Source organism: Alexandromys fortis, unplaced genomic scaffold (genome assembly GCF_014885135.2).
Source record: "Alexandromys fortis isolate MF-2015 unplaced genomic scaffold, M_Fortis_MF-2015_v1.1 scaffold_217, whole genome shotgun sequence".
NCBI classification, from domain to species: domain Eukaryota; kingdom Metazoa; phylum Chordata; class Mammalia; order Rodentia; family Cricetidae; genus Alexandromys; species Alexandromys fortis.
Window position 1 is genome coordinate 658,409 of NW_026068098.1, and position 19,358 is coordinate 677,766.

The 19,358-nt window shown below is 47.9% G+C and overlaps 1 protein-coding gene across 10 annotated transcripts in view; it reads right to left on the reverse strand.

Annotated features, from left to right (window-relative positions):
* The window catches only part of Prkag2 (protein kinase AMP-activated non-catalytic subunit gamma 2), a 272,656-nt gene that overhangs the window by 47,823 nt on the left and 205,475 nt on the right, over nucleotides 1-19,358 (reverse strand). For 8 of the 10 annotated variants that reach the window (XM_050123663.1, XM_050123665.1, XM_050123662.1 and 5 more), the window contains one exon: nucleotides 7,142-7,211. In XM_050123663.1, coding sequence (XP_049979620.1) covers nucleotides 7,142-7,211 — 70 coding nt within the window. Of the gene's footprint in view, nucleotides 1-7,141; nucleotides 7,690-19,358 lie in introns of those variants that run through there. The other 2 variants (XM_050123672.1, XM_050123671.1) reach the window with 1 other exon arrangement.

The following is a 19,358-nucleotide window of genomic DNA, read 5'->3' on the forward strand; positions in this document are numbered from 1 at the left end:
TGGTTAGGGTTTTGCTTTGTTTGTCAGTCTGACACAAGCTGGGTCATGTGGGAAGAGGGAACCTTCAGCTGAGAATATACCTCCATCACCTTAGCCTATAGGCAAGTCTGTAGAACATTTTCTCAATTAATGATCGATGTGGGAGAGCCCAGCCCATTACGGGTGATACCAACCCAGGGCAGATGATCCTGGGTTATATAAAAAAACAGGGTGAGCAAATCACGAGGAGCAAGGCCAGTCCTTTGCGGCCTCTGCTTCAGGCTTCTGCCTTCAGGTTCCTTCCCTGACTTCACTCAGTGATGGCATGTGACCTGGGAGTTGTAAGACAAATCCTTTCCTCCAGAGAGGGGGGGGGGGGGTAACGGGGAGGAAGAGATAAGGAAGGCAAGAAAACCAGACTGTGGGGATCAAGCACGGGGATCATGACTGGTTTTGACAGGTGGGCACCTGTGCAGGACAGAGGCCCGGCTGGAGAGGTGGACTGGTCATCCTTAGACACTCAGGTTTCTTGGTAATGAAATCAAATGCTGGGCAGCACGCATGCTGGGCAGAGCCAGGGAGTGAGCCTCAGATGGAGCCACAGGAACAGCTGGCATCTTCCATTCGGGAAGGAAGGGTGACTGCATGGAGCTGAGTCACACCATCTTACATTTGCTGCATGGAGCTGAGTCACACCATCTTACATTTGCTGCATGGAGCTGAGTCACACCATCTTACATTTGCTGCAAAAGGCGGAGGAAAAAAATCCAGGGAGAGAACCAACAGCCAGCCATGGTGAGGAACCCACCAAGGACCAAGCAGCTGCTCCAGCTGGGTCACAGAAATTAAGGGCGAGCTTCTAGAAGAGGGCAGAGGGCAACTCTGTGGACTACCGGTCAGGAGTAGGGTGAGGGCTGATGCTGCGCACCAGATTCTGAGCAAGAGAAGCTTCTACTAACCATGGCAAGTTTGGTGCAAAGGATAAACAGGAGGTGACCATGGGTAAGAGAGTGTTCTGAAGGGACGATGACCTCACAGTGGACTCCAACAAGGACTTGACTCTAGGTGAGTACCATGTGTCTGGAGTGTGACTTCAGCTGTGCAGAGCATGCCATCTTAGGGGGGACACCTCCCCTCTTCCCTTCTCAGTTTCCTTCTCTTATGAGATGGGGTGGTAATGGATTTGCCTTAGAGTCACCCTGAGACTTAGCATGGTGCCACAGTAATACCAGCAACTATTACAGATGCAGGAGAAGAGAGCAGTAAAAACACTTCCAATGTTCCAGTGATGCCAATGCTGCTGTACAAACACCACTGTTCTTCTCTGAACGTGACAGGTGAAGCTGGGAGCCACAAGGGTCAAACCACAGATCCAGTTTGCCAGCTGGACAGTGACGGCACCTGGAGGCCATTTCCCACCAGGGCTATAGGGTAGCAAGACACAGTCTTTTGGAAGGAAGCTCACGTGACCCTAGTGTATGACCAGAGGTGCTGCCTTGGTTCTTGATGACTTTCTAGTTGGTTCTAGGCACTTGCAAAGCCTGGTGATTAGTCCCACTTTCCAATACCCAAATATTCCTATGTACTCTCCTGTTTGTTTAAACCGGCCATGGATCTTTCTTTTCCAGGCAACACAACCTTTTTCTGTCTGTCTGTCTGTCTGTCTGTCTGTCTTAGCCTCTTTGTGCTACTTGAACGGAATTCCACATTCTGGGGGAAAGTATATCTATTTGGCTCTTGATTTTGGTGGTGGGAAAAGCTAAAGAACATGGTGTCCATGTCTGCCGAGTCTGACCGTGTCTAACAGGGGAGGGCATCACATGGCAACTGGTACAAGAGGGAGCAGACTCTCATGGCCAGAAGCAGCAGAGTGGTGGGGCTAGCTGGCTCCTTTATAGCCTGCCCTTGGAAGAACTAACCAATCCCTTTTGAGAGTGTGGCCCAGAGGCTTCAGTACTTCACTGGGGCCTCTCAAAGAGCCACCACCTTTCCATGTTACATGGGGGCCAAAATTTCATCCCAGAAACTTCTGCGGGGGGTGCAAACTTCCTCCAGAGCATAGTTTACTAGGCAAGTAGTCTACCTTCTTAAGTCTAAGATATCATCAAGGTGTGTTAGAACCTGACTTCAGATGTACTAAAAACATGTGGCAACATGTTAAATACAGGGAGAGCTAGGCAGGAAGAAAATCCAACTACAGATATTTCATCTAACCTTACTTAAGCTTGTGGTCAAGAATCAATATATTCCTGGCCTACAAACACAGCAAGAGTTCAGCGCACAGACCTTCTGAACCTGTTACTTGACACGTCTACCACCAGAGGTCAGCACCCTTCACGTCACAGGCAACAATCTGCAGATTGACTCTGCCACGCCTCACTCTTCTAGCTCTGAAAGGCAAGTGAGAAGGGACAGTTTCATAGGTTTCTCCCTCCCCGAAAGGCGGCGGAGCCATCTGTATGGCTTAATTTCCTATCCTCATAAGAATTTATTTAATACCATGTGGAAACTGTACCTGTTCGTGCATGGTGACCTGTGAGACACACTGCACGGAGAGCCCATCCTCACTCACTGCCTGCCCAACATGTGCTGTCTACCAAGGGGCTAACACTGGGTTATTAGTGCTGTTATAACTAAACTAGTTATAAAATTTATAACTAAAATTATTAGTTATATTTTTTTTTTTTTTGTACACTGGTCATTGGATGCTCTGGAGTCTGATTTCCAAACAGGAATGGAAAGCAAGCAAGTGATCTCCAAGTGCCAGGCCCATGTTTGGCAGAGAGAGTCCATAATGATAACAACACTGCAACAAAACCTCAGGAAGCTCTGTGGATTATCCCTGATGTGAAGGGCCTCAACTCTGAGAAGCTTGACTAGAAAATGATGCTCACCCTCCTATACCGAGTAGCTCCTGTTCTTTCTTGTGTCTAAGTATTCATGTGTCCACACATCTAAGTGTTTGGGTGCATGGGTGAAGGCCAGAGGTGCTGGCCAGAGGTGCTGTGGAGCTAGTCTGGCTGGCCAGCAAGCTTCAGGGATCTGCCCACCTTCACAGTATGCAGGATTACAGGCTTGCACCACCATGCTTGGCTCCTATATGTGGATACTGAGGATTGAGTTTAGGTGCTCATGTTTGCTGTTTAGTTTTTTTCAACTTGACCCCAGAGTTACCTGGGAAGAGGAACCCTCAATTGAGAAAACAATTCTATCATACTGGCCTGCGGGCAAGTTTGTGGGGCGTTTTCACAATAATAATTGATGTGGGAGGGCTAGTTTACTGTGGGTGGTACTGGCCCTGGGTAAGTGGCCTGGGTGAGCCACGGAAAGTAAGCCAGTAAGTAATATTATTCCATGGCCTCTGCCTGCTTCAATTCCTGCCTCCAGGTTCCTGCCCTGACTTTCCTTCATGGTGATCAACAAGCTGCAAGATGAAATAAACCCTTTCTTCTCCAAGCTGCTGTAGGCCATGGTGTCTGTCACAGCAGCAGGGAGGAAACTAGGGCACCACGGTTGAGCAGCAAATCCACTACTGACGGAGCTATCTCCTCCGCCCCTTCTTATTTTTGATCACTCTAGACTCAGTCAGCCAGGCTTCCCAAAACAAGACTGTGTGTGAGTGAGGTCTGAAAACTGCTTGAAGACGGGGGCAGGATGGAAGCCAGGGTACAGATGGGACAGATCATGAAGGGTAAGGAGATGGGAAGACGACGGCAGCTAGTCACCTTAAACCTAACCTCTGCAATTCCCCAGACTGTAGGGGATGCCGGGACGGAAGCCAAGGATGGAGCCAAAGCCAAAAAGGTGTCCAGCTGGAGAAGAGTGCCAGGCTCCAGCAGGCTGAATGGCCAGCACTGCAGCCACAGGGAGATGGTTTCTAAAGCAGCCAAGCCTGCGCTCGGGCGCCGAGACCCAGCCAAGAAACAAACCCAAGGCAGCTAAGATAGATAAAGACAAATGCTGAGACGATGTGACTGGTCCCAGAGTTTAAAAAATTCAAAAAGCAAACACGTCAAGCGATGGCTCCAGAGAGGCTCCGTTCTCATGGCTTTGCACTCATCAGACCACTGAATCCTCCCAACATCATAAAGTCAGTACAGACATTTAAGGTGGCCACTGGGATCTTAGCGGTAGACACCAGGAGAAGCGGAGAATGGGGAGATAGGGGAAAAAACATAGAGGGACAGCCTCAGAGAACAGATTTGGGGTACACCTGGAAGTCATAGTAAGCTTGGTGGGAGGCAGGAAGGGTGACAGCCATGCAGAGGGGCATGTGCAGCAGGGCTTGGCGTGCTGTGTCTAGGAGCCAGATTTGGCCCATTTCATAAATCAGTTTTCTTGGAACCTAGCCCTACCCACTGTGTTTGGCCTTGGGCTGCTTTCTTGCATCAAGGGCAAGCTGGGCAGCTGTGACAAAACCTGAGACCATATAGTCCACAAGGCCAGGCCCTTTGCTGCAGCTGATGACCCATGACCTGGAGCCTCACTCTTTATGACACAGCAGAGAGCAAGCCCAGTCTACACTGATGCAGACACAAGAGCATTGAGCAGAAGCATCTCCCTAACCACCACTGCAGTGGTCCCATCGTAGTTGCAGTGATCAACAGCTCCAACCATGCCGTGTAGGCCCCACTTCCACCTCTCCTTCCCTCCGAGCTCCTTTAATGCCCTTGGATGTCTTCTGAGAACTGGAACAGAGGTGAGATTTCTTAGGAAGTAGAGAAACAGTTTGGGTACCACACTACCGGTTATCATGTACTTCCATGTATAACAAATGTTATCGCCTCTACGCCATGCCTCCAAAAGCCAATGTGTAACTGAAGATATCAACTGGGTAACAAGGAAGTTGAGAAATGACCACAGGACAGTGTCAATCAGGACCTGCTCTGTGAACAACTAGCATCGGGACACATATTCCCGGTGTCTTGCAGGTGTGATGTCTCACTGTTGCAACTTCCTTCTCCCTTCAAACAAGCAGCTCTCCTGAATTCCAGATAAACCAACCATTTAAAGTTCCAGGGAAACAAAGCAGTGTTCTGGACGATTCCGCCAACACCATTCCCTCTTCTAGCTCCACCAGACAGCTTCCAAGTAATTGTTTAACATTCTGCCTTCTTAAGAATCTAGAAACATTTGACAGGGTTATTCGTGGGATCCAGGGTGCTTAAAAGTAACGATGGCAAGGCAGATAAAAATAGATGGGTGGAAAGGGGGCACTCATTCCTCTATTATTTTCACATGCTTAGCTTTAATACTGCACATTCATGACACAGGCAGAGGCGAGCCAGAGGCGGAAGAGTGCAGAGCTAACTCTGGGAAGTGTGCAATGATGTAAGTCTCAAGGAAAAAGAAAAGCTGCAAGGGGCTGGAGAGATGCTCAGTGGTTAAGAGCACTGGCTGCTCTTCCGGAGGACCTAGGTTCAACTGCCAGTACCTACACGGCAGCTTACAACTGTCTGTAACTCCAGTTCCAGGGGATCCCACAACCTCACATCAATGCACACAAAATGAAATTACATGAAAAAAAGAAGAAGAAGAGCCATGAAGCCTGTGCTAAGCAGAATCCCCATGTGATTCAATAGTAAAAGCCTTTAAAAGTCTGATTTCCCACATGGCTAATAGCACTTAGTAAAAGTAACTTTTACAAAGCACTGACTTTGGGTTTGCAGTGTCTGAATACCACAGTGCAGATGGTCTCATTTAACCCTCGAGGAAGCATTAGGACATCAGCTCCATTCTATACAAGAGGAAACTAAGGCACAGAGAACTCACACCACTTGTCTGGGGACCCAGTAAGAGATGGAGGCGAGATATGAATGAGGCGCCACTCTGGGAGGTCTCACTTTAATCTGCAAAACATTGGATAGCTCACACCATCAACCCTGCAGCCGGTGGTCACTATCTGCTGTGCAATATACTAACATCAAGGGATGAGGAGGTGCACCCTAACCAAGACACAGGCTTACCTTTTGAGAGGAGGACAAAACACAAACGAAGCCCAGAAAGAGTTTGAATTGCACCATTTGTTAAAAACGAAGACATTATAACGTTATAAACACGTTATCTTTAGGCCAGCACATCTGTGAAGTGCTTCCACGAAGCTACAACAGAACCGGCCTAACTCTAACAGGGTAGCACTCCCCAGCTGGCTGTGCATGCTTATTTAAGTAATTGTCTGAACATAAATGAACAGGGGTATTAAAGTAAAGTTGGCACAAGGGACGGCATCCACACGGCACATTCTTTGTTCCAGGCCCTTCATTCTGTCAGTACTCTTGGGGGAAAAAAAAGAGCAGCCGCTAAATAAATCATGGAACTACGCGAAACTGCATAAGGCCTTTTATAGTCTCCAAATGGTCATGCATCTTATATAAAGTTCATTTTCGACTTCCCCGTTTAAATGTTAGCAGCCTCAAAATAAGATCCAGGCTATTTACCTGTAAGAAGATACAATTGGAAAATAGGGCAGGAAGAGGAAAAACCAGGCGACAGGAGAGGAGACAGGATGACCAAGTGTGAGGGGGTCGCCCGGACTCAAACCAGTTCAATCAGCCACTTCGGTTCTGCCGATTTAACTTTACCCATTGGGGGCTGGGGGGAGACACACCCTACTGGAGGTATTTCCACAAATACAGAGAAGGGAACCGGTTTGTTATTTGAAGGCATGGGCTGTCCGTGTGATTCCTGGGTGTCCTCGGAGCGCGCGGTGACATGCACAATTAGGGCTGCATGACACCTGGCTCTCGCTCGAGTTCGGGTGCCGAGGACAAAAGGGCCATCCCTCGGAGCGCGCGGGCGGCCGCTCCCGGGAGCGGGGCTGCGTCCCCCGGAACCCGGCTGCGTTCGCGGGAGCGGCGCTGCGTCCCCTGGATCGGAGCTGCATTCCCCGGAGCAGGACTGCATCCTCGGAGCGAGGCTGTGTCCCCGAGAACCCGGCTCCATCCCCGGAACCAGGCTGCAATCAGGAGAATAGGGCTGCAACCCCGCAGTCAGACAGTGTCCCTGGGAACCGGGCTGCTTCCCTGGGACTGGGTGCTTTCCCCAGAGCCGGGCTGCGTCCCCAGGAATCGGGCTGCATCCCGGGAGCCCGGTGCTTCCCCCGGACCGGGCTGCAGTCCCGGTGCCGGCCACCGGCAGCGCAGGGTGCGGGTCGCGCACTCACCTTCCTCCTGGAACTCCAGCTTCTCCAGCATGCCGGCTTCCGCGGGTCCCGGGGCCGCCGCCAGCGCCGCCTGAGGGGGAGGAGGAGGACACGGATCAGCAGGGGCCGCGGCGATCCGGCTTCTCTCGCCCCGGGAGGAGGGGCCTGCAGCGGCGGCGGACGCGCGCGGCGGCGGGAGCGCGCGGCAGGCCAGGGCGGAGCGCGTCCCCGCCCAGGCCGGGCAGCCGCAGGTGGGCCGCGATGGCACGCTCCGCTCCCCCCGCGCCTTTGGTACGGCCCGCGAGCAAGCGTGGGAAGGGGGAGCGGCGGTCCCAGCGCTTCGTCCGCCGCGCGCGCCAACGGGCACGCGCGCCCTCGCGCAGGTGTGGGCCCATGGGCACCCGCCGCACCCTCGGCGGGGACGCGCTTCCCTCTCGGGGCCCCGCGCGGGCGGCGCACCGCTCCCATAAAAGGAGAGGCCGCCCGCGGGGCCGCGCTTCGCCGGCGCTTTCGCGCGCTCTCCAGTCCCTCCCCCAGCCTCCGCGCGGCGGATCTCTGAACTGGCTTCCTCCGCTCGCAGCTCGCTCTTTCCTCACCGCCGCAGCTTGCTGCCAGAAGTTCACACAATTTAAATCAGGCCCCGGGCACGCCCGTCGCCCTGGACTTGGGTATCTGAGACTTCCCTATCGCCAGCTCGGGTTGGCAGGCGGCGAGGCTGGCAGCCGCCTGCTATCCGGGCGAACAGCGCCCGCAGGCAGGGGACCGAGGCTGCAGACGGCCAGCACCTGCGGGGTCACCGACCTCGGCGGGAACTTATCATTCTTACTGCACAGAAGCAGGAAGTAGAGACCTCTTTAGTCACTTTAAATGGGTCAATAGCTAAATCTAAATGTCCCCCCTCTCAAAAAAAAAGTTTGATAAGATGTTTTGTGATAAAAATTATGCATTTTGTCATGCTTTTAGTGAAAACCTGAAGACTAACTTCTAAGTTCAGGAGCAAGCGGTTTCACAGCTCTCGCTCAACCAAGTACAATGGATGAAAGGAAGATTGGAAAAGACGGCCTGGGGTGGGGGATGAGGGAAGGGCTGGAGGGGAAGGGGATGGAATATGATCAAAATACATTGTTTTGGGGCTGGAAAGGTGGTTCAGTGGCTAGGCTAGGGGCTCTTGCTGCCCTTGCAGAGCTGTTTCCAGCACCCACAGGACAGCACCCACAGTCTTTTAACTCCAGTTCCTGGAGATATGGCACTCTTTCTGGCTTCTGTAGGCACTGCTTGTAGGTGGTGCACACACATACATGCAGGCAAAATTTAAAAATATGTATATTTAAAAAATATATTGCATGCATGCATGTATGAAGTTCTCAAAGAATAAATTAAAAATGGCAAAGAAGGCATGCTTCTTGGGAAGAAATGAAACGGTTCAAATGGCAGGCTATCTACGTACAAAATCCCAAAGACTGCAAACAAACCAAACGGGAAGATCAGTGAGGTCATAGGATCAACACAGTGCATCTGGTATAATAAAAATAAATGTGCAGAAGCTGACATCAAATACTGTTTACAATCTCTGCAAAGAAAGTATGTAAAATAAGCAGAAACCATATACAGACTTTATATTCTAAAAAAACTGCACAGTGTGGATGAGGTTGTTATCAATGAGGGGTTGTCGGTGAACAGAGGTGTTGTGGAATATTTAAAATGTGCTACATTCGTTTATGCTGTGGAACATTTGTTGCATTCTTTTATGTTGCATTTGTTTAACTGTGAAGCTGTTACTGTGCCTGTCTAAAACACCTGATTGGTCTAATAAAGAGCTGAATGACCAATAGCGAGGCTGAGAGGGATAGGTAGGGCTGCCAAGCAGAGAGAATGAATAGGAGAAATGTAGGCTCTGAAGAAGAGAGAAGAAGGAGGAACCAGAAAAGGAGGAGAGAAGGATGCCAGCGGCCAGCACCCAGTCACACAGTCAGCCTCGGAGTAAGAAGGAAAGAAAGACATATAAAGAAAGGTAAAAAGCCCAGAGGCAAAGTGTAGTTGAAGAGAAATGGAATAATAATAATTAAAGTTAGAAAAGTTGGCTAGAAACAAGTCCAGCTAAGGCTGGGCACTCATAAATAAGAGTACACTTCCGGGCTGGAGAGATAGTTCAGTGGTTAGGACTCTGCTCTTCCAGAGGTCCTGAGTTCGGTTCCCAGCGGCCACATGGTGGCTCACATCCATTTGAAATGAGATCTGGCGCCCTCTTCTGGCATGCGGGCATACATGGAGGCAGAATGTTGTATACATAATAAATAAATAAAATCTTTAAAAAAAAAAAAAAGAGTACACTTCCATGTATTTATTTGGAAGCTGGATGACAGGTCCCCAAGAGTTAAAAAAAAAACCTACACAGAGGTAATCAACGCAGGCACCCCACATTCTAGGGCTGGAAGACCCCACAGAAAAAGTCAGTTATCTTCCAAGGTCATCTTTGGATTTCTTTCAAGTCCTGTCAAAATCCCAGGCACTCTGTTTCGTAGACACAGATAAGCTGATTATCTTGTGTAAAGGTACAAGCTTTGGAATACCTGAAAACCTAGAATGAAGTGGGAAGAGTCATGATTCCCAAAAGGAAAGCTTGCAGCCGGGGCTGGAGAGATTGTTCAGGTGGTTGAGGGTCCACCGTTCTCCAGCAGAGAGACTTACAGTTAAGCACCCTTATCAGGTGGCTTAATCTGTCTACAACTCCAGCTCCAGTGGCCTCCAGGGCAAAGCACTGATGTTGCTCAAAACCATAAAGAGACACATAATGCACATAAATTTTTAAAAAAGTAAAAACCGGCCCCGTGTGGTGGCATGTGTCTTTAATCCCAACACTTGGGAGGCAGAAAAAGACAGGATCTCTGTGAGTTCAAGTCCAGCCTGGTCTACACAGAGAAACCCTGTGTCGAAAAACCAAAAAAAGACCCTGTCTCAAAAAACCAACCAAGCAAAACAAAACAGAACGAAACAAAACAAATCAAAACACAACACATCTTTTAGAAAAGCTCCGGGTATAGCTGTAGTAATCAGGACTGTGTGGTGTCAGCAGAGAAACAGTAAGCCACAGCAGCCAGACAAGCCCCCAAGCCAGTGTCAAGCCAAGCTTTGGGAAATGCAAAAGGGTGGCCCGCACTCCTAACCAGTGGAGCTCTGGTCATCAAACGCCAGAACAAGCAAAAGAAAACAACCCAAACTATTCCAATGTAAATCTCACAAATTCTCCAAAAATTGACTCAATTTGAGTCAGGGATAAAATAAAATGTGAACCTTTTAGAGAAAAAAAAAATTGAGACAATCTTTGGTCCCTAGGATTAGGTAGAGACTCACATTAAAAACATTCTTCATAAAAGGGGAAAATTAATAAATCTACAAAATGGGAGAAAATATTTACGAACCACATAGTCAACAAGTGACTGGTGTCTTGAATATAAAAAGAATGCTGAAAACTCAGAGAGAATCTAGTCAGGACACAGACAAAATGAGTGAAGAGACAATTCACCAGAGAGCAGGTGGAACACAGTGCTGATTTGGCACCAAGCACAAGAGGAAGGCTCAGCATCCGCCTTCAGGATGATGTAAGTCAGACGGAGATGTCAATACAAACTCATTAGGATGGTTAAGGTCAAAACTGTACCAGTGTCAAATGTTGGTGAGGAAGAAACCCAACAGAACCCCTTCTCCATACAGACAGGGAGGGGCTGGAGAGATGGCTTAGCAGTTGAGAGCTGCTCTTTTCCAGAAGGCCTAAGTTCAACTGCCTATAACTCCAGCTCCAGGGGATCTGGCTCCCCGGCCTCTGAGGACACCTGCACTCATGTGCACACACCTATATGTGCACAGACCTAAACGCTCATGTGTACAGACCTAAACACTCATGTGCACAGACCTAAACACTCATGTGCACAGACCTATACGCTCATGTGCACAAACCTATACGCTCATGTGCACAGACCTATACGCTCATGTGCACAGACCTATACGTTCATGTGCACAGACCTATACGCACATGCACATAATTAAAAACAAATCTGAAATGGAATCCAGAATAAAAAGAGTCTTCTGAAAACACCTTGACAGTTTCCTAAGGAGCCATGCACAGCTTGAGTCCTTACTTTATCCCAGGGCTACAAAAGGTGTCTGTGTACAACAGAAGAGCTGTACCTGGGTATTCACAGCAGCTGCCCTTGTAAAAGCCTCAACTGGCCGTTACAGGTGCCACTTCACGGATGACTGGTGAAAACACAGCAAACCATCTATACCATGGAACACTGTGATGCCCTTCAAAAGGTCAACCAGCATGGTGGTGGTGGCACACATCTTTAATCCCAGCACTTGGGAGGCAGAGGCAAGTGGATCTCCGTGACTGTAGGCCGGCCTGATCTACATCTGTTACACAAAGACACCCTGTCTCGAAATAAACAAAACAAAAGGTCAATCAATTATATGTTGGACAAACTGGGTATAGAGGTGCACACCTTTGATCTCAGCATTCAGGAGGCAGGAATAAGTAGATCTCTGAATTTTAGGCCAGCCTAGACTACATAGTGAGTTACATGCCTGCCAGAACTACACAGTGAACCTTGTCTCAAGTAAACCTTGGACAAGTCTCCTGGGAATTACACTGAGTCAAATAAAAGCCATTTCTAAGGATAATATATTGTATTCATGTATGCTCTGAGATAGTACAAATTAGTGGATGCTAGGGGTTAGAGGGCAGGGTGCACCGAGGTGACTATGGCTTTTATAAAAGATCAAATTGAGGGACCTTGATAGTGATGGACCTGTTCTGAATCTTGCCTGTGTCAGCATCCACATCCGGCTTAAGAGGTCATACTGCCTTCCTTCTCCACGAGCCAAGCCAATTTTCCAAAAGAAAAGACAATTGGGATTAAAACTGTATTTATTGGAAAAAACAGTTGGTCCACTTAGTGCAGTGGTTTGCAGTGTATTCTGAGTCATGTAACCAAGTCTGCAACCTTTCCACCATCCCAAAGAGAAGCACTTTCTTACCACCTGCTCACGGCTCCCCTCCACCCTGGGGCTAATCTCCTTTTGTCTCTATTGGTCTCTCCACTAGGTGTTTCATACACACGGGGTCATACATTATGGAGTCTTTTGTCACTGTTTTCTGAAACTGTGTGGATCTAGCTCACATTTAGTCCATTGCTCAGCTGGTGAGCATTTAACTTAGGTGGTTCCCACTGCTTAGCTGTTAGGAACGTTCATGTCCATATGTCTGTGTGGACATGCATTTCATTTTGGGGGGTTAACTACCCAAACATGGAGTTGCTAGGTCATATTCTAATGGCAATTTTGTGTTTAACATTTTGAGGAACTGCCAAATTGGTCTACACCATGGCTGTAGCACTTGCCAGCAGTATATGAGGTTCCAGCCTCCATGAAAGACACAGGGCAACTCCAGAGTGCATCTTGCAGCAACAGTACCTAAGTCTACCATTAGCGCAAAAGAACAAGTCTGGTGATAAGTATATAAGTGTCGAACATACTCAGACTTCAGATTTCACTTTCTTGTTCTTGTGGTAGTGTTGGTATAGTTTTTAAAAATCCCTTACTGGTTCTTTTTTTTTTTTTTTAAGATTATTTTTATTTCAAGTGCTTTGCCTTAAAATCTGTATGTGTACTGTGAATGTACCTGGTGCCTGCAGGGACCAGAAGAGGGCTCTGGATTTCCCGGAGTAGACTTAAAGAAGGTGTCAGTGACCATGTGTGTGCTGGGAACTGAACCAGGGTCCTCTGAAAGAACAGTAAGCCCTCTTAACTGTTGAGCCATCTCTCCAGCCCCCAACCCCCTTACTGGTTCTTCTGGTTAGAAGCCCCATCAATGTCACTTGTCAGTCTGATGAGCTGCTTCTTGGAAGACAGACACAGACAGGAAAGAGGCAGGGGCTGTGTTCCCTACAAAGTGGTCCTCAACTAACAGAGACTGGAAACTGCAGTATTATGCTCCTGTTACTGTCCTGACAGTGGATGCACAGGAGTGGCCTGAAATGTAAGAATTTCTGTGTAATAAGTCAGTGAAGTCAAATTTACGGCCTTGGGTTTTTACTTGGCAAGAAAACATCTTTCTCAGACAGACAACTATAGACCAGCGGGAAAAGACAGATGAAATACTGTTCCATCACACAGTCCTTTCCAAGAAGTCAAGGGCTTTCAAAGCTCCTAGGCACCCGCATGAATCTCGACAGGGTCCAAGGAAGGCCAATTCATGGACAGAAATGATTTAAAGTTGGTGGTCCTCAGTTGCCCTTCTATGGCAATGTTTTCTTAAAGTTTCAGCAGACTTGTTGCCAGGCTTAATTTTAGCTGCTCTGGACAGCCAGAGAAAGCCAGGGCAAGAAAGAGGGAGGGAAGGGCTCAGTACTGCCCTGCTCCAGGAAGAGGGATGTATGCTCCTGACACCATCCATTGCTGGCTGTCAGGCCAGTTGGTTAGACAAACTTTGCTAGGCATTGGATTTCCCTTTCTACCTGTATGCCTTTGGCCTCCACAGCCAATCTGAGGCTCCAGGGCTCCAGTGGGTTAGCACTGTCTGCTCTGAGTTGGGCTTTACTAAAGGGATGCCTGCAAAAGATGGAGCCACTACAGATGTGGTGTCCTGGTTGGCAAAGAGTGCTGAATTATTAAGATCGACCTTACATAATTGTGCCTGGGGACCGCAAGATAGAGTATTCTGAATAACTCTAGGAAGGAAAAGCTTCACCTTGGATGCAGAATCATAAAACGACTACCGAAAAAGCACCCCCTGATGCACCAAGGTTCTGAGAGGTTGCTCTGCCTTAAAAAACAAAAAAATCCTGAAATAGCTACTGCAAGAAATAAATCGACCATAAATACAGGAAAAGGAGCTCCTCAATAATTTAGTGCATGGACCGAAGTCACTAATCATCCCCAGTTGTCTCTGAGCAGCTCTGGCTGCCAGGCATGCACCCTCTCTGGTGTCCAGACGGCACTCGCTTCTCTCTCCCTCCTGCCTTCTTAAACAGCTGCCTCACACACAGTGTGCCAGCCTGGGGCTAGCCTGGGCTGCCCCAGCTTCTGAAGCTGTGAATGCTGCCCAACACAAAATCCCAATCTTACTTAAAACAGTATGAGATGTGTGGTTCTTGTTTTGAGACAGGCTCAATGCGTAGCCCTGGCTGGCCCGGACTTGATGTGTAGACCAGGCTGGCCTTGAAACCATAGAGATCTGCCTGCCTCTGTCTCCCTAATGCTGGGGTTAAAGATGTGTGCCACCAAGCTTGGCTTTTTGGTTTTTGTTTTGTAACTCAATTGCTGGTAGATGATAGCATCCGATTCATTGTCAAGGCTGGACAGTCCTGCTTGTTCCTGGAATAGGCCATGTGCCTAGGCAGGGCAGGAATGACAATATAGAGTTAGTCTCCTTCCCCATAACTGGGATGGCCCCGCTTATTCCTTTAAGAACTGCCTTTACCAGGGAGCCCCTTCTGACCCCCACTTTCCCTCCTGCCCTCCTGTGGTGGTCTGAATGAGAATGTCCCCCACAGGCTCATGTTTGAATGGTTTGTCCTTGGTTAGTGGAACTGTTTGGAAATTAAAGGAATGGCCTGTTGGCGTAGGTGTGACTTATTGGAGGAGCTATGTCACTGGGGGGTGGGCTTGGAGGTGTCAAAAGCCCACAGCAGTCCTAGTCTCTCTCGCCTCTCTCTCCTCTCTCTCTCTCTCTCTCTCTCTCTCTCTCTCTCTCTCTCTCTCTCTCTCTCTCTCTCTCTCTCCCCCCCCGTCTGCAGATCAGGATGTTAAAGCTATCTGTCAGCTATTGCTCCAGCACCATGCCTGTCTACTTCCTGCCCTGATGACTGTGGACTATTTTCTAAAACTGGAAGGAAGGCCCCAGTTAAATGCTTTCTTCTAAAAGAGTTACTTTGGCCATGGTGTCTCTTCACAGAGATATGACAGGAACTAACACATTTCTCTTCTTCATACTTTGGTCAGTTGCTTCTTTCTGATCATTTTTTAATTTACCCATAACCAAATGATTTAATTTCCAGTGCAATATTTAAGAATGCTATATGAGGAGGGCATGGTCCAGCCGTTAAGGGCATTTTACTGCTCTTCTGGAGGATCCGAGTTTGATTCCTAGCACCCACATTGGTGGCACACAAGCACCTGTAACTCCAGCTCCAGGGGGATCTGACACCTCTGGCCTCTGCAGCACCCACATGCACAGACCCACCCACAAACACCTAATTAATCATAATAAAAAATAAAACTAAGAAATAACCCTACAGAGGAAGGCAGAGCTCTGTGATTCTGTAGCCAGCGTGGTCTACATTAGAGAGTTCTAGGACAGCCAGGGATACATAGAAAGACTCTCTCTCTCTCTCTCTCTCTCTCTCTCTCTCTCTCTCTCTCTCTTTTCTGAGACAGGGTTTCTCTGTAGTTTTGAATCCTGTCCTGGAACTAGCTCTTGTAGACAAGGCCTCGAACTCACAGAGATCCACCTGCCTCTGCCTCCCAAGTGATAGGCATGTGCCATCACCACCCGGCTGAAAGACCCTCTTTATAAAAAAAACAAAAAAACAAAAAGAAAGAATTCTATATGAAATTATTACATTTGCATATATAGTTTCTTAAATTCCAGATATATAAAAACCTAAAAGTTTTTCTCTTTATTGTATCTAAACAATTATATTTTAATTGTATGTATGTGTGCAGGTCAACACACGTCTCTCCTGTAGGGCCTAGAGTAGGGACTTATTACTTCTGTGTGTCCTCTAGGGCCTGGAAGCTCATTACAGAGGAAGGGTGGCTCATGTCTGCAAGGCCCGTGTCTAACACATATGAGCGAGCTGGTCCTTGTTATTCAACCAATGGAGACTCAGCGTCTAAGGTTGGATTGTGGGGCCATGGGTGGGTTGAGAGGCTATTTCGTTCCATTTGCTCAAGCTTCCCTTGGATCCTCTTCCTCTTTAGAAATGATGAGCATTGCTTTCCCTTGACTGATAAGAAACAATGACAGCAAATGCTTTTTGCCCATAGATCCCCTCCAATTGGAGGCGGTGGGAGGAGCTGCCCTGCTTCGTTCCTCCCCCCACACAGAGACTTTACGTCCCATTACATGTAAATAATTGGTTGCCAAAAGAATGAAGAAAATACACTTAACTCTAACTGTGATGCCTTCGGACTGATAAACTTGAGGGCAAGGTTTTGTTCACTTTGGTACTTTTCAAAAGTCAAATGCTATCCAAGTTATTTCCTCTCTACCCTTAATTTACATGTCCTCCAAAGAGAATTTATTTTGCAGTGTCTCGGGAGAGACTGGCAACCAATACCCACAGTGAGAGTCAACTGAAAGCCCACTCCAGGGAAATGTGGTAACATAAGAGGTGGAGAAAATGGGTTCATCTGGATTCTCTGGGCTGAAGTGCCTTCTAACTTCCCAAAGCGAAGACACCACTAAGATTATGGAGACGGTCATTTATTCTGAACGCTTATCTTGATATTTGCTATGAGACAGGAAAGAAACATAGTGGTTGATAATAAGATACCCATTTTTTGAACTTATGCTGGCGTCATTAGAAATTGGCAGAAAAGACCTGAATGTGCCCCTCCCTCACCCCACAGGGCCAGCAGGCACAGCTTGTTACGCTTCAGATCGGATTCTGAGAAGCCCATTAGTCAAAGTCCAGAATACGGTTTGCCTCTTTCTTTCAAAAACAAGTCTAAACTTGTAGACCAAGTTGGCCTTGAACTTAGAGATCCACGTGTTTCTGCCTCTGGGCTTCTAGGATGAAAGGCAAGACTAAATACCCGCATCTTCCTAGATGGAGGGCCTTAGAGACAACTTTGTGAATGACGATGTATTGGTCACCAAATACCTTTTTGATTCTGAATGCATCAAAATGTCACTTTGAAGTGTTGTGGCTCTAAAACAACAGGCAGAATACCATATCCTCACCAGAGCCTGTCTTCCCACTGCCTTCTACTCTTTGCCCAACAACTGACCTGCTTGTCAACACCTTCAGAATAGATTTTTGTTAATATTTAACCCTTTCTAATCCCATCATTTGTGGAAGCTCTGGCCATAAATTGGTGAAAGGTTATAAAATTGAACGGGGCGGAGGGGGGGGGGAGACTATTTCCCCATTGGTTTTCCTTTGTTCCACACAAAGTGATTCAAAACAAGTGTACTACTACCTGAACTGAAAAGAAAGCCCTCCACAGCGCGGGAACGCCTGCCATCTTTACAACCTGGAGTGTTTAAGGGTGGTGGTCCTGGTGTGGGTATGGGCTTTGCCGTGGTGCAGAGAGGAAGGTGCCCATAGTGACAACTTGTGGGAGCTTGTTTTCCCTTCCAGCATGTGGGTTCTGGGGATGGAAGATCATCAGGCTTGGTAGGAAGTCATCTTGACCACTCAGATCTTTAACTTTGGTTGTTTTTTTTTTTTTAAATCCGTATTGTAGTTTCAACATATTTCCTTAATTGCATATATTTATACATTTATTTATTTAGAGACAGGGTCTCATGTAGCCCAGACTGGCCTCAAACTTGTTAGGTAGCAAGGATGACCGTGAACCTCTGAGCTTCCTGCTTCTGCCTCCCAGGTGCTAGGATCACAGGTATGTTTCATCTCACCTACCTTGCATAGGGGACTGAACCCTAGTGACACCATCTCACGTGTTTACTGCCATTCACACATCTTTAGTAAGGTGAGTCTGTGCTTGCCCAAGCTGTGATTGGATTTTTCTGCTCTTACTGACTAACCGAGCTGTATCTATCTACATCTTGCTTCTAACTAAGAGAACAAAGAGGACAGGGCATTGCCCACATGAGGAAGAGCCTATAAGAGGAAGAGTCTATAAGATGTGGTCTTTCCAGCCCTTCTTCTCTCTTGCTGGTGCTGAGTGAAGGTTAGAGGTTGATGGAGGAGGGCCTATGTGTTATTTTCATTGGTTAATAAAGAAACTGCCTTGGCCCTTTGATAGGACAGAAAATTAGGTAGGCGGAGTAAACAGATTAAGATGCTGGGAAGAAGGGAAGTGAGGTGAGACGTTATGGAGCCAGCCGCCAGGTCAGACATGCTGAATCTTCCCTGTAAGCCACCACCTCGTGATGCTACACAGATTGTTAGAAATAGGTTAATCAAGATGTGAGAATTAGCCAATAAGAGGCTGAAACTAATGAGCCAGGCAGTGTTTAAATGAATACAATTTGTGTGTTGTTATTTCGGGTGTAAAGCTAACCATGTGGGAGCCGGGCAAGATGAAAAGCAGGCCTGCTCGCCTCTTCACTACAAGGGGTAGGCCACCATGTTGGAGGGGCCCACGTGGCAGGAACCAAGGCTCCCATACGGCATCCTGCAGCGAACTGACCTGTGCCACCAACCACAGGAGCTTGGGGATGGGTTCCCTCTCAGGTGAGTCTCCTCCAGATGAGAGCTAGTGCCTGCTGACTTCCTGGGGCCACTTTGTGAGAGACCCTGAGACAGGTCACCGTTGAGCTATCCTTGGAGCATGGCCCACAGAAACCACGAGTGATAAACATGTGGTTCAGGCCACTGTTGAAGTTTGTGGCATGTGTGTACGTATGTTTGTGTGTGTGGAGGTCAGAGGTCAGCAGTGGAAGTCTTCCTCCTTAGTTTCTGATAAATGATCTTTCATTAGACTTGGAGCTCCCTTGGGCCAGACCAGCTCTCCAGTAAGCTCCAGGAACCCCGTCTGTTTCATTAGCAAGGATTATAGTCACCTGCCTCTATGTCCGGCTTTCTACGTGAATGCTGGCAATTGAACTCAGGTCCTCAGGCATGTGTAGCAAACAGTTTACCAACTGAGCTATGGCCCCTGCCCCTGGGCACCATGGTGTGCAGTCTCCCCCTGTAGTCTCAGCCACTGGGGAATTTGAGGAAAGAGAACTATTTAAGCCTGGAAGTCTGAGAGACCTCCTGAGCAACAGGAGCTACCCCATCTTCAACAACAACAACAACAATGGAGCTGGAGAGATGGCTCAGTGGTTAAGAGCACTGGCTGCTCTTCCAGAAGTCCTGAGTTCAATTCCCGGCAACCACATGGTGGCTCACAACCATCTGTAATGAGATCTGGCACCCTCTTCTGGCATATGGGCATACATGGAGGCAGAATGTTGTATACATAATAAAATAAATAAATAATAAATGAATAAATAAATCTTTGAAAAAAGAACAACAAAACCATATACGTGGAGGATTACCTATAA